Below are 13,878 nucleotides of genomic sequence, written 5' to 3' on the forward strand. Positions count from 1 at the left end.
TTCCAAACTTCAAATATTGTTTCAAACTGTATTAGTTTTGGGGATGATATAGTCACCTAAAAGCTCCTGATAGGTGCATTGAGATCACTTTGAAATAATGACTTCATCCTTCGAGTTTCTTTTTTTTTTTTTTCATTTATATCCTGCCACTTACAAAAATGTGTTCCTATTTCCATTTTTTTTGTATCAGGATGTTTTGAAGTAGCCTAGAAGTTGAATAATATTTCACAACTCTTCTTTTAACTCGAAATTTATTGTAAAACAAAAAAAAAGAAAAAAAAAACAGGGCAAGGGGATAATTTCCATCCCTACTATTTAAGGATAGTTAAGGCTGCCGTGCAAACATGATTCCAGCTTTTATTAACTTCACTGTCAGTTTTCTGCTTTAGGAACATTTAACTACATTTGGGCCAGCCTCTTCACTTTGCTGGCTGCCTCTGGATGGTGAAGTGGGAACATTTGCAAATTGTACAGGAAGTATGGTAGTGATTAAGAAGTCCAAACAATGAGACAATACAAATACATCCGGTTTGCCGTTTTCCTTCAAACTAAGTGCATGACACAAACATCTAACTTGCAAATACAGAATCAAAATCAGAAATACTTTATTAATCCCAGAGGGAAATTAGATAAGTACTGTATATAAATTACGAGATAAGTAAATCATTTCTAATTAAATGTAGTGACTTGTCTGCAACAGGAAATAAAAAAGGAAAATATACCTATTCCTGATGCCTCTATCATCTTTTGAGTTCATGTCAAATGCAAACATTCATACAGAACAACACATTATGATCATGTACCTGACTATTCACTTGAATGAGATGCTATAATCTAAAAAAAAAGTTTATCTAGCTTTAGCTAAAGCTAGCAGCACTAAAGTTGGATGATATCTACAGCAATTTATTATACAGATTGCAGTGATGCTATTTCTTCTGACAAACATGTTTATTCCCCTTTGAATATCAGCTCCATCTTTAAAAGTAACATTTTCCCTGGTTGCTAATTGTTCTGTTCGTATAATCATACATGTTAGTACTGTTCGTTCGTTTATTCCATGGGCTGTAAATATTAAGGCTTTTACTTTGAAGAGCTGAACCGGATGTGTGTGCTCTTGTCTCAGTGAAGGTTGTCAAGCTAGCTGTCTTTGATTAGCCACGTCATGTAAACTTAGCAGTGGAGCAGTTCTGATTCAAAGGAAGCGAGGAGTGTGAAGTTTTTCTTAATATTTGTTCATTTTCTAAGTGTCGGTCTTGTTTCGGGGTTATAGCTCGGCAGAACATCGTGTGTAAAGATGTCAGATATCGGGGACTGGTTCAGAAGCATCCCGTTCATCACCCGGACCTGGTTCGCTGCCTCCATAGCTGTCCCCTTGATTGGGAAACTGGGATTGGTTGATTTTAGGAACCTCATGCTGGTCCCGGAGCTGGTCTTTAACAGATTTCATGTAAGTTTCTCCACTATGTTTACCTCCGTTCGTCAGAGTGGACGATATTAACTTTGGTTGTTGTGTTGTGGCTCAGTCGGTTTGTTAGCAGGGAGCTAGCAGAGCTCACTCAGAAGGCCTGAGCTGCGTTACAGCCAATCAGAGGCTGAGACGTTACAGCCAATCAGAGGCTGAGACGCAGCAACTTCCTGAATCTGTCAACATGGGACTTTATTTAGCAACACTCAAATAAGGCATGAGTTTATCACCAGTATTTAAGAAAGATGCATATACTGAAGTACTTGAACTCAACTCATTTATACAATATAACATAATATATAATAAGAGATGTAGAAAGTTAGAGACAGGATAACATATTTATATTTTCATTTCATTATACAGTGTTCACCTTTGTTATTTATTTGTATTATATATTTTCTTTAATACAGTTTATAACTTCTCTACAGTTTATTTTAAATCACTTAGCTGTTACTACAACTTATTTATTTTTACTTTTACTTTTTGTTTGTACTTTTCTACTCTTTTTTTCTTATAATGCTATTCTATTTTATATATAATTTAAACTTTTGTTGTAGAAGCTGACTCAGGGAGAAACGCATAATAATTCCAATGTACCTGTACTGTCCTGTACCTGTGCAAATGGCAATAAACATCTATTCTATTCTACTTAGAGTATGACCTTTCCTATTACCGAAATATAAATTTTTTAAAATATGATGCACTTTTGCACATTAATCTGATCAATGGTGCATGAAGTATGGAATAAATGGCTCCAGTTTTCGAACAGTCATAACTGGTAATCACTACTCCCACAACAACATTATATGACAATAAACCTTTCATAAAATATAAATAAAATACAAGCTCACGTATAGCTTCACAGCAATTTAGCAGATTTATGGATTTGATTGTTTTTACTTTAAAACCCCTTTGTTTTGATAAAACTTCCATACTTTTACATAGTTAAGATCAGTAAATGTAATGTATTATTTTTTTTATCATATTGCTTCTTGAAAAGTTAATGGTCTTAAAACTTTACTCAACACTATTGGACAATCCTAACACTTACTTGGCTGTTCTTAGAGTTAAAATGTGTTACTCATATGTAACACAGAGTAGCTGCTGAGTCGCTCATTAATGTGTCCTCTGTTTACTAGATCTGTGGCTGCTTTGCAATCAAATTAAATATTTTGTCCCAATCTTGTGACTTACTTTGGACTAGTATCTTTAAGTATTATTGAATATTAAAAATATTTAATATAATATTAAAATACAGTTTGTTGTTAATGTTATTCTTACTAAATAGCATTTCATTTCCGTTTCCGACAATATTATAAGCTTTAAAATACCCTTTAAAGTCATTTTAAGTTTCCTCTTCATCTAATGATTTTTTTCATGATTTTATGAAATTATTTTTTCATATTAGTAGTAAAATAAAGGTCACATCATATCTAGTAACCTATGGGCAGGCACAAGTTCACAAGATGTTGCACTTCAGTTTTGCACTTTTTGTTTACCCCTTAATGAAGAGCAAGTTAAGACAAGAAATGATCATCACCCCTCAAGGCACCTTTCAAATACTGTATTGATCTAGTGTCTGTTGTCATCATATAATATCTCCAAAACGAATTATGTGTATCCAGCAAGTCTGTGAACAAACCCAGCTCTGTTAATGTCTAACCACATTTTCTATTAGAATAACGTCTCCTATGTTTGTTTCAGCTCTGGAGACCAGTGACAGCCACCCTGTTTTTCCCCATAACACCTAACACTGGGTTTCTGTATATGGTCAACCTGTATTTCCTCTACCACTACTCCACACGGCTAGAAACAGGTGAGACCGACCCCTCAGTAGCTGTCATACATGCAGTCAATAATACACTTTCTGTAAAGTTAACCTTTTGTTTTTGTATTCTCTTTCAGGAGCGTTCGATGGCAAACCTGCAGACTATATTTTCATGCTATTGTTCAACTGGATCTGCATTGTTGTATCCTTTGATGACCACACAAAAACATTCATTTTAAATCTTAAATATCAATCTACCTTCACAACAATGACATCTAAGGTTATTTCTGTTTGTCCAACCTGTCCTTAAATCCTTTCATTCTAGCTGCACGCTGCCGTCTTTGCCCCTCTGCATTACTCTTTCATCTGACTTTCTGTACATTTCTCTCCCTCTCTCTCTCTTTCTCTGCGGCACTGTGCCATGTCAGTGTGGCTCTGTGCCAGTGGCCTAGTGTCAGTCTACCCCTGCAGAGCAGAGAAACCTAATCTAGGTCACACCAGCAATGCAGCCCGACTCATATCTCAACACTGTTCAGCCCTGACTTTTCACACACAGTTTAATATCTGCATCTATCTTATGTCTACAAGACAAGTTTGGGCAGTTTTCTATCTAACTGTGGGATGGATGCCAGGAGTTAGATGTTTTTCTCAAGAAAAGGGAAGTGGCAGATTACAGTCAGTCAGCAGTCATTTGATCTGGTAACCTTCCAGTAACCCACTGTGATAATCTCAACGTTCCAGCGGTGATTGTATTGCAACATGAGGTTTCTGTCCTTGACTCTAGCTTCAGATAGTTGGGATGCTGATGAACATGCGGGTAAAGCTCCTCCTCTATCTTATTTCTCCAAAAACATGAAATCATTATTATCACCTGCTAGCACAGGTTTTTGATAAGAGTGGTATCAATATTCGGTTCACTAGCATCTGCTAATCTTTACTCTCAGCAACAAGATAATTATGCTAACTTCAACAAAGGGTTGAACATTTTGTTTTCGAGGCAATTAGTCTAGTTTTTGTCTTTTAAAAAGAAGAGGACAAACTTAATGAATCCACAAGTAGAAATTTGGTGTTTGCTTGGTTATTGGACATGCTACACACAGGCCAGGAATGCACAAATACATGTTGTTTACACAAGGCCCAACTAGGGACAAGTGTTGGAAATTAGCAATAGCTATATACTCTTTATGTAGCACATCAGTTTCATGTATGTATAGAAACTATGGTAAATTGCATCGTCCCTATTAACTAAATAAATTCAAACATATGCACAAACAACATCCTGAGGTTAAGCTTAAGCTTGTGTTCCCTCACTCTACTGCACAGTGATCATGCTCAGTGTTCCTGCACATGCAAATGTATCACATTGACCTGCGCTCCCCTAGTTTTGTATTTCATTTATGACCTCACTTTATTTTTTAAGTATCTGTCAGTTTTCCTGTTAGCACACAGCAGAAAAAGGAAGTCAATACACATCTTGGCCTGTGGTGTTTTAAGTTACTTTTTCATCATTAGTAAATTAATTAAAATGTTGAATTCTTAACGGACAAAAAAAAAAACATGTCATGAATATTGTTTTCTAACTATCGGTTTCATTCATTTTCAGCAATTATAAAATAATGTTCAAATTCCAAGCAGTCCTAAAAGCCACCTTCACTTAGTGTGATCATAGTGGGTGTGAGTTAGCTTTAAGAAATCGCTTAAAGGTAAAACCAAAAGGGTTTACTATAAGCTCTCGTCAGATCTTATGTAATACTGCACAGAAAAAAAAGACTGGTCCTGATACGACTAAAACCTGAATACACTCCAAGCTTTGAACTCATTACTAGGAAGTCTTTTTACACAGCTGTGTTGTTGTTGTTTGTCTGGACTTACATATTGTTGTTGATGTTGTTGTTCTTAGCTGCTGATGATCCCACTGATCATGTCGGTGCTCTATGTGTGGGCTCAGTTCAACAAAGACACGATCGTGTCCTTTTGGTTTGGAACAAGATTCAAGGTACGTCAAAGTTTTTATCGCTGCTCGTCACATTACATGGAATAGAATTTCATCTAGTCTCATTATAAGTCTCTCATATTTTACTGTTCTATTAAAACGGCTGTATTTATGGCACTGCCTGTCATTGTGTGATCTTCATTGCTCATATTTATTTCTATTGGAAGTGTTCCTATTACTCATCATGGAGATAATTTCAAGTGTCATATAAATGTCATTCTGTATATTCTGCTCCTTCCCTAGGCACATTATCTACCTTGGGTCATCCTTGCCTTCAACTTCATTATTGGAGGCTCGTAAGTAACGTTTTTTCACTTTGAGTGACAGTACAGTTTTATGGTTATTGAAAGCACTGCACTATAAATATGACATCACTGTTGAAAAGAGGAGCAGGGAATGTTTCTGTAATCCATAGAATCAGAATCAGCTTCACACACACGAGGCATTTAACTTTGGTAAACTGTACTCAGTAGGTACAAAGTTATGACATTAAACATTAACAATAAACACAAATATGTACAAGACTAAATAATATAATAGTGTAGTGGTGAGTAGTGCAAAAGATGCTGAAGTAAAATGATAATAATAAAGATGTTATTATGTGACAGATGGGTTAAGTTTAAAACAGTGTTTACATTAAAGGTGTGCATAGATTGATCATTTAGATTCAATAATACATGTGTGTGTGTACATTTCAAGTGACGGTTTGGTTCCAGGGTTATTCCACAAGTCAGACAGGTCTGACACTCTGTGACTGTTTAGCGTTCATCAGAGTGACAGCCTGGGGGAAGACTCTGTTCTTGTGTGTGGTTGTTTTGGCGTACAGTGTTCTGTAACGCCTGCTGCAGGGGAGTTTGAAAAGTTTGTGTCCGGGGTGTGAGGAGTCTGCAGTGATGCTACCTCCCCGTTTCCTGACCCTGGACCGGTGTAAGTCCTGGATGGGGTGCTTTTTTTAGTATAGTAGGAGATGACCTGCTAAGCTAACAGTATGTTTGAGTACTAAAAATGAATGTGTACATATTAGAGTACGTGTTATTATTTCTAAACATTGTATGGACCATCTTATCGTTGCTGCTGTTCTGCAGGTTTGTAAATGAACTGACAGGGAATCTGGTGGGCCACCTCTACTTTTTCCTCATGTATAAATACCCCGTGGACCTGGGAGGACGCTCCTTCCTCTCCACACCAGAGTTCTTGTAAGTTTGAATTTCAAACCTGTTCTTTCATTAGGAGTTCATAGCTGCTTTATTTTCACTCTTGACAACCTACTCACTGGGTTCATTGCTGAGGTTTTAGGATGTTGATAATGTGCTGTAACCTGATTAAAGTCAGATTTTGTAACTATTGCCTGAATAACTTTTTTTTAAATAAACCTATTTTTCTCAAATTGACTCAGGAACAAAAAAAAAAGTGCTGTAATTACCACTCAAGGCCTCAGAGGTCGCTGTTTAGCTGAAGTAACTTTTGCTTTGAAAGTCAGCACATGAGGGCAAGAAGGAGAGTAACTGGAAAGGGTTTAAATATGTGTACTGTTTTACCTTCAACAACAACAAAGAAAATATATAAATAAAAGAAAAAAAGTCATGATTTTGAAGATAATTCAAACTATCAGGGTATTGTTGCTTAAGTGTGCATCAACTTGACCTTGCATTGTGATTTCTGCACTTTTACATTTGATGTATTCCTTCACTTCCAAACAAGTCTTTCAGATTTTTGAGTGAAAAGTAGTTATCACAGGAGGGACAACCATTTTGGTTACAGGGAGACATAACAAGACAGATCACAGTTAACATAAGACAAATATTCAGACTAATAAACTAAAAGGATTTGCCCATTACCTCTGCTGACAGTGCATATATTTGTGTTTCCCTCTCTGCAGGTATCGCTTCTTCCCCAATCGGAGGGGAGGGGTGTCAGGCTTTGGAGTCCCTCCCAGCAGACCAGCAGCACAGCAGCCGGCGGGAGGAGGGAGACGATACAACTGGGGCGAAGGCAACCGTCTGGGGGGAGAATGAGCTGAGAGGAGAGCTACACCCTCCATCCCCCCCCATCCAAGTTTTCTCAAGATCACAAAATGGCTGTGCGGTTGATGTTTCAGGGTTAAATGCTTGCTTTTCCACATTAGAACTTATGTTTTGTCCACATTTATGTTTAGTTCTTAACAAAGTAAATTGATGAAAAAAAAGCATTTTAACCGAGACAGCCCTGCACAGAGAGACTTAAGACTCTGGCTTCATCTCTACTTTTACAAACACTGTGGATCTGTTCATATGAAGCAGGTTGAAAAAAAAAAAAAAAAAAAGATAAAAAATTTTTTTTTTAATGCAATGGTGCACTATCTCTCCTCCTCTTTTTTGTCCTCTTTTCACCCCGTCTGCCTTTTCTCCTCCCTCAGACTGTCAAGACCAGAGATGTTGCAGCTGCTCACCAGCGCACTGTTGATTTACATTCTTGTGTTCCTGTCCCCTCCGTCTGTGACACCATATCAGATTGCATTGTAATTAAAAAACATCAGGAGCGTGCTCTCAGCCATGCCTCCTCTGTGGAGGGCAGAGCTATGTTAGAGAGAACCAGTTTCCAGGTCTGAATAAACACAGGTGTAAGATGTTTTTTTTAAGCCTCTGTGGCACAGACTGGATCTTCTGTCTTAAAGCTATGATCTTAACCAAAATGTGGTGATGATGGAACTTTGCTCTTTTGTAAATATAAAAGTTGTTTATTGAAAGGACGAGTGAGTCTGAGTGTTTCATTACTGTCCTCCATGTTTTCTAAAATGAGCCAATTCTGTTCCAGTTTGGCAATTTAACATCCAATCATCCATCCATTATATATACCACTTAAACCGTTCAGAGTATCCGGGAGCTTGAGTCAATCCCAGCTGTCATTGGGTGAGCGGCAGGAAACACCCTGGACAGGTTGCCAGTCAATAAGAGGGCTGGCACAAAATGAGATGACCATACTTCCAAATTAAAAGGCACTTATTAACTTAACAGGCATGTGTTTGTGGGAGGAAGCTCATGCAACCTCCACACAGGCTCCAGCTGCATCTTAAAGCAGGGAGCTTCTTGCTGCGAGGTGACAACACTATACCCACTGCACCATCGTGCAGCCCAACTATTTGACAATCCATTTCAATTTGAGAATAAGAGCAGGGTCTTATTGTAAGTCTGAAGAAATACAAACATATAAAGGTATACATTTAGTATATCATGTTTTGCATTTGTTGTCAAAAAAGGAGCTGACCACTGATGTGATGCCCACAGCAGGAGATCATCAGTTCTCTGTATCCGTTCATTGACTTCATTCCTAATCTATTGCTCTATTCTTCAGTGTCCTGCAGATCAAAAGGTTTCTGAAGTCAATGCAAAGATTAAAAGATGCTCATTCAAGTTTTGCATTTGCACCGAAAAATGAAATGATGCTTCCCAGGAGTTAAACCTTTCACCTCTGCAGACAAACACATGGAATGGTATTATTGGTAACTGAGACAAAAACAAAAGAAACCAATACATACAAGTATTCAATCCAAACAAACACATTTGAGTGAGCTCCATTTCCATACATGCAGCATGGAGAAGCATCACTACTGTTCAAAAACAAGCAGAAGAGCGATGAGATGAGCTGCAGAAAGTTATATCAGAATCAGAAATACTTTGTTGAATTGTATTGCTCCAGTTGAGAATGACAAGTGTCCTGCATGAGGCTGCTGTCCAATCCAAACAGTAGAATGAAGAACAATAATGGAAACTGTTGTGGACTTTTCTTTGAGGTTCCTGTAAAATCATATTTCTCAAAGTTTGTTGTTAATGCTTTGTACAGATTTTTGGACCTTAGGATTCATCCATCCATCAATTATGTATACCGCTTTTTCTCGTTTGGGGTCGTTGGGGCTCAGCTGTCATTGGGCGAGAGACTGGGTTTACCCTGAACTGAGACACACAACCAGCCACTCACATTCATACCTACGGGCAATTTTAGAGTCACCAATTGACCTAATCAGCATGTCTTTAAACTGTGGGACGAAGCTGGAGTACCTGGAGAGAACACACATATGCACAGGGAGAACATACAAACTCCACACAGAGAGGACCTGTCGGACAGGGATTCACTCCAGGTACCTCCTCACTGTGAGGCGACAGCGCTAACCACTGCACCTAATTCAATAGGTGTCATATTCTTTAAGGGGGATGTAGAAGTGACTCAGTTTCTGTGACCTTAAAATGTTAAAAACTGAAAATTGTACATATATTAAACAGCAATTTACTCATTGACAGAGTTGATCAATGTTCCATTCACAGCTCTGGATTTGTCTTTTAATCTACGAATAGCAACATCCAAAAACCTGAACAATAACCCCAGGGGCGAGTCATATAAGGGGATCATGACTAACAACATTTTGAGACAGAATAATTGGAGTTGTTTAATAAGTATGGTGGAAAGATGTATTAGTCCAATGATAAGCCCTGACAGGGTTAACTCAATCCAGATAAGGTTTTATAAAGCTAAAGTGAGCTGACAGGCCGGAGTACAGACGAGGAAAAGACAAATCTTCCTCACTTCTTCAATGGGCTTTCTTTTTGATGATGCATACAATTTACACTGGAAGACCAAGATGAGTTTTACAGTTGGTTGTGTTTTTATTGAGTTACAGCAGACCTAAAGTAGAAAATGAAAATGCAAGCAGTATTTGAAAGTAGCCGACAGAGTGCACAGTATCCCAGATACTCGTCTGAACATGAAACTAAAGCAGCAGCAGACATTCAGCCAACAGACAGCAGTACACCTGCTGCTGAAAACACTTTTTGCTGACAGTTCAACTTCACTTTTTTTTTTTCCCGGCTTGCTGAAATATTACAAGCACTTGCAGTTCCAACCAGAAACACACAGAAATCCCTTTTAAACTATTTTTGAAAATGAGTTGTAAAAAAAAAAAAAGAAAAGGAAATTGTTGGAGCGCATGCAAGCCGTTTATGATAGCTTCGGCTGTTGTAATATCCCAAACGCTTTTACTGTTTTTGAGGAAATCAGCATCTCTGAAGCTGGATTTCAGAAATCAGTCTGAGTGGTCTGGACCGGCTCTACGAGAAGCTTTGATTTGGATGATTTCCCTTTGCCAGCGAGCCTAGAGAGAAGACAAGAGGCGTTTTCACAGATCACAGCTGAGCGACATGGACATGTGAAATGGCCCAAATAAAAAGAGGTTCAGTTATTTTATCATGCGTGAAACACCTCTGCCAAAATGTTCTTGGTCAATAATATTTCAAGATTGAAAAAAGAAAGAAGTGATAAGCTGAAATCTTCATTGTCAGTTTGTGCTGTATGCAGTTCTGAGACTGATGGCAAATGTTCAGATAAGAGAGCTGAAAAGGCAGCAAGGTGCGATCAAACAGACACTCCACTCTTCTTTGTGTGATCGATCAGTTCTGTATCAGGAAGAACAAAACATTCTGAACTGTTTGAGCCTCAGGTACTGATCAAAAACAACAACAACAGCTGATTAGAAAAGACTGAAAGTCAGGACATAGTGCATTCATTCATTCGTCTTTGTCCGACCCTGTGGCTGTTTGTGTTCATTCTCTGGCCGCACAGCGAAGAGTCTCACCGTCACTCTTAACTGCAATTAGCAAACTTCTGAGTGATTCTCACCTTCAGTGTGATTCTATGCAGAGTTAAGGTGACACTGCAAGAGAGAGAAATGTTTTCTAAACCGTTTGAGATGAAGTGACCTAGCGTGTAAATATCTATCACTACCATGGAGATGTAAGTGCCATCAAACACTACTCATACCGAGTACTGCAAATGTATGTATTCCAAAAAAATAGGACTGATCTCCAGCAAATAACAAACTATTATACACTTTGATCTTAAAACAACAACAGAAACATTCCAGGTTTTAGGGCACCAGTCAGTCCTTTTGCTCTTTTTTAAATGTAACAAAACTTGCCCTCCTAGTAAAACTGTACAAACCTTTTTTTTTGGTAATATAATACAGAAAAATATTTACAAGGGTGCTTCTTCTTTAAAAAACAAACAAAAAGAAAACAAAAAAAGTGTTGCAATAGAAAGAACAATGCATCAAGTCCAGCTTTGGCACTCCTCTTAATGTCAGCATCTGCACCTTTAAAAATCAGTGCTTTAACTGCACAACTGCACAGTCCCTGGTGCTTAGTGATGACATCACAGGCACACAGCTTGTTACACTGTTTTCACCTTTGGTCATCTTGAACTGTGATTTGTTGTCCGAAGACGCGGTAGTTCATGATTTACTCGACCTGGAAAGAAATGAAAGAGAAACAGGGGTTATATAATGATCACTGTTATATTCTTACTTTTGACATAAAATCAAAGGACGGCATGTCATTGTTTTATCCATATTCTTTTTACATTATCATTTTAAATATATATATATTAAATATATATCTTTAGAGACATTTATGTATCAACATCTGCCAAAAATAATCTTTTTAGCACAACCAAAAAGGAAACCTTGACGTTGTAAAATATTTGCACCCTTCCCTTAGCCTTCCTGTGACAGTAGTGTGTTTTTGTGTGTGTGTGTGTGTGTGTGTGTGTGTGTGTGTGTGTGAGTCTCTGTATCTTTGATGCTAATGATGGTGTGGTCCAAGCATCATCCTGCCATCCCAGTATGCCATCCTCTTGAGGGACTAATCAGAGGTAATTATACCCTAATAACTTCCTGGATAGCAGGAGGCTGCAGCTGTGTCATCTTATAAAAAAAAAAAAAAAAAAAAAAAAAAAAAGAGCAGTTCACCATTAAAAAAAAAAAAAAAAAAAAATCAGTTTATTTGAGCCAAGCTCCAGCCGATCATCCAATACAGACAATCATTCCTGATCTCGATCAAAGAGGGCTGGAGCGTTTCCTAGCACGTAGAGAGAAGACACATACCAGTCTGTACAGCAGCAGCAATGTCCTTCTGTTTGTCTTTAGCAACAATTTAACCCCTTTGTGCCTGGTATTAACGGAGTCATATCTTTTATGATGGACTAAAATATGGTGCTCATCAGTACGAGTTGCTCATTTAGACAAACTCAAAAATATTTATGCAGTGACACTTGCGACTCTTCGGCTAAATGGAGCATGTTGTCATCTTTAAAGAAAGAGTGTGGGACATTTAACACATAAATACTGCAGGGATCAAGTATATCCTCTGTAAATATCTCTCTGAGCCATGACTGTCTTCAATGAGTGAGACGTGCGAGTCTCGTCAGCTGTACTGTTGTCAGGCCGGGTTTCTCTCATGTTTACATGGAACGGGACGGCCTCGTGTATATACTGTTTAAGTCAAGGACTAGAGAGAAGAAGAAGAAGAAGAAGAATAACACAGCCTACTCACATGTGTGTTTAGAATGGACTTGAGCTTGTAGAGCGCTTTTCTAGTCTTCTGACTACTCAAAGCACTTTTACACTGCAGGTCACACCTACACATTCACACACTGATGACAGATGTTGCTATGTAGTGAGACCATCAGAAGTAACTAAACCATTCATACCAATCATACACCACTGACAAAGCAGCGGGAGCAATTTAGGGTTGAGTGTCTCGCCTAAAGACACATGGGACATGTTGCTGCAGGAGCTGGGGATTGAACCCTCGACCTTCTGGTTGCGAGATGACGATTCTACCAAATGAGTCACAGCCACCCCAATTATGTCAATTTATGTGCGAGCTGAAGCTACAAGTTAACCAAAGTGTGCTAACATTAGCCTGCTAACACAACAACGAAGGAAACAGGCAATTGCAGCTCAAGCAAAAGACAATCGTGTCCTCTGCTTGCACTTAATGGTGCTTACAGTAACTATGGAGCGTTCTAATTGATAACTCCTACGTGTGAACACGAGTGGAGAGGGGGTTGGAGTTGTGTCGCTGGAGGAGAGCGGAGGCTTCAGGATAGCGGAGGTGTCACCAAGCAGCAGTTTGTTTTGGTTTAATGATAGTGCTCAAGGGCGACATCTACTGGATCAAAAAGTCGCACATTCTTCCTTTAAGCATCATTTTTAGGTTACACAACTTCACTGCTTTGGTTATTTTTTAGTCAAAGGCAGATATTTTATTTGGTCCTTCGTCTGTTGGCAGAAACCCAACACTTAATGCTCACGTTACATCCTCTCTACTGTATCTGTACACAGCCAATAAATACTTCAGTTCTGTAAGATTTAATGTGATGTTTCAAACATGTGATTATTAAAACAAATAAACCTGTTTATTTACAACTATGATCAAGCTTACCTAATCTTATTATTGTTATTTGCAAAGAGGGCATGACTGTACCATTATTTCACAGGCTTTTTTCACTTTTAACCACAAACTGAGTTCAGGCCAACATACCATGACCATCAGCCGGTGACCCTTCCAGGTTGCTCCAGGGTCAGAACGTCAGTGTCTGTTGCCAGTTTCTGTCGTTCCTCTCCGTCTTCACTCTGCTCTCCGACTGCCACAGTCACCTTTACCCACCTGCCAGACAAACACACACACACACACACACACACACGTGTTTAACACAAAAACAGACTAACACAACAACAAAATGAAAGGAAGAGTTTTACTTGCAAACAAAACAAACAAACTGTGAGAAATGCATTTAGTTGATGCAACAAACAGCAGGTGCATGGAGTGATTCAGCATCTATAAC

General features: G+C 38.4%; 2 protein-coding genes across 2 annotated transcripts in view; one reads left to right on the forward strand and one right to left on the reverse strand.

Annotated features, from left to right (window-relative positions):
• Positions 1-1,114: 1,114 nt before the first annotated feature.
• derl1 (derlin 1) lies at positions 1,115-7,954 on the forward strand. Its single transcript, XM_061051131.1, has 8 exons — positions 1,115-1,447; positions 3,170-3,281; positions 3,371-3,435; positions 4,024-4,050; positions 5,134-5,229; positions 5,470-5,522; positions 6,312-6,422; positions 7,106-7,954. The coding sequence occupies exons 1-8, from the start codon at positions 1,295-1,297 to the stop codon at positions 7,239-7,241; spliced, it is 753 nt and encodes a 250-aa protein (XP_060907114.1). The 5' UTR covers positions 1,115-1,294; the 3' UTR covers positions 7,242-7,954.
• A 1,887-nt stretch (positions 7,955-9,841) lies between these two features.
• zhx2a (zinc fingers and homeoboxes 2a) overlaps positions 9,842-13,878 on the reverse strand; it is a 31,563-nt gene continuing 27,526 nt past the window's right edge. The window contains exons 12-13 of the mRNA XM_061051132.1: positions 13,575-13,700; positions 9,842-11,498 (exon numbers count right to left, since the gene is read on the reverse strand). Coding sequence (XP_060907115.1) covers positions 13,583-13,700 — 118 coding nt within the window. The 3' untranslated portion in view covers positions 9,842-11,498; positions 13,575-13,582. The remainder of the gene's footprint in view (positions 11,499-13,574; positions 13,701-13,878) is intronic.

Source organism: Labrus mixtus, chromosome 11, assembly GCF_963584025.1.
Source record: "Labrus mixtus chromosome 11, fLabMix1.1, whole genome shotgun sequence".
NCBI lineage: Eukaryota > Metazoa > Chordata > Actinopteri > Labriformes > Labridae > Labrus > Labrus mixtus.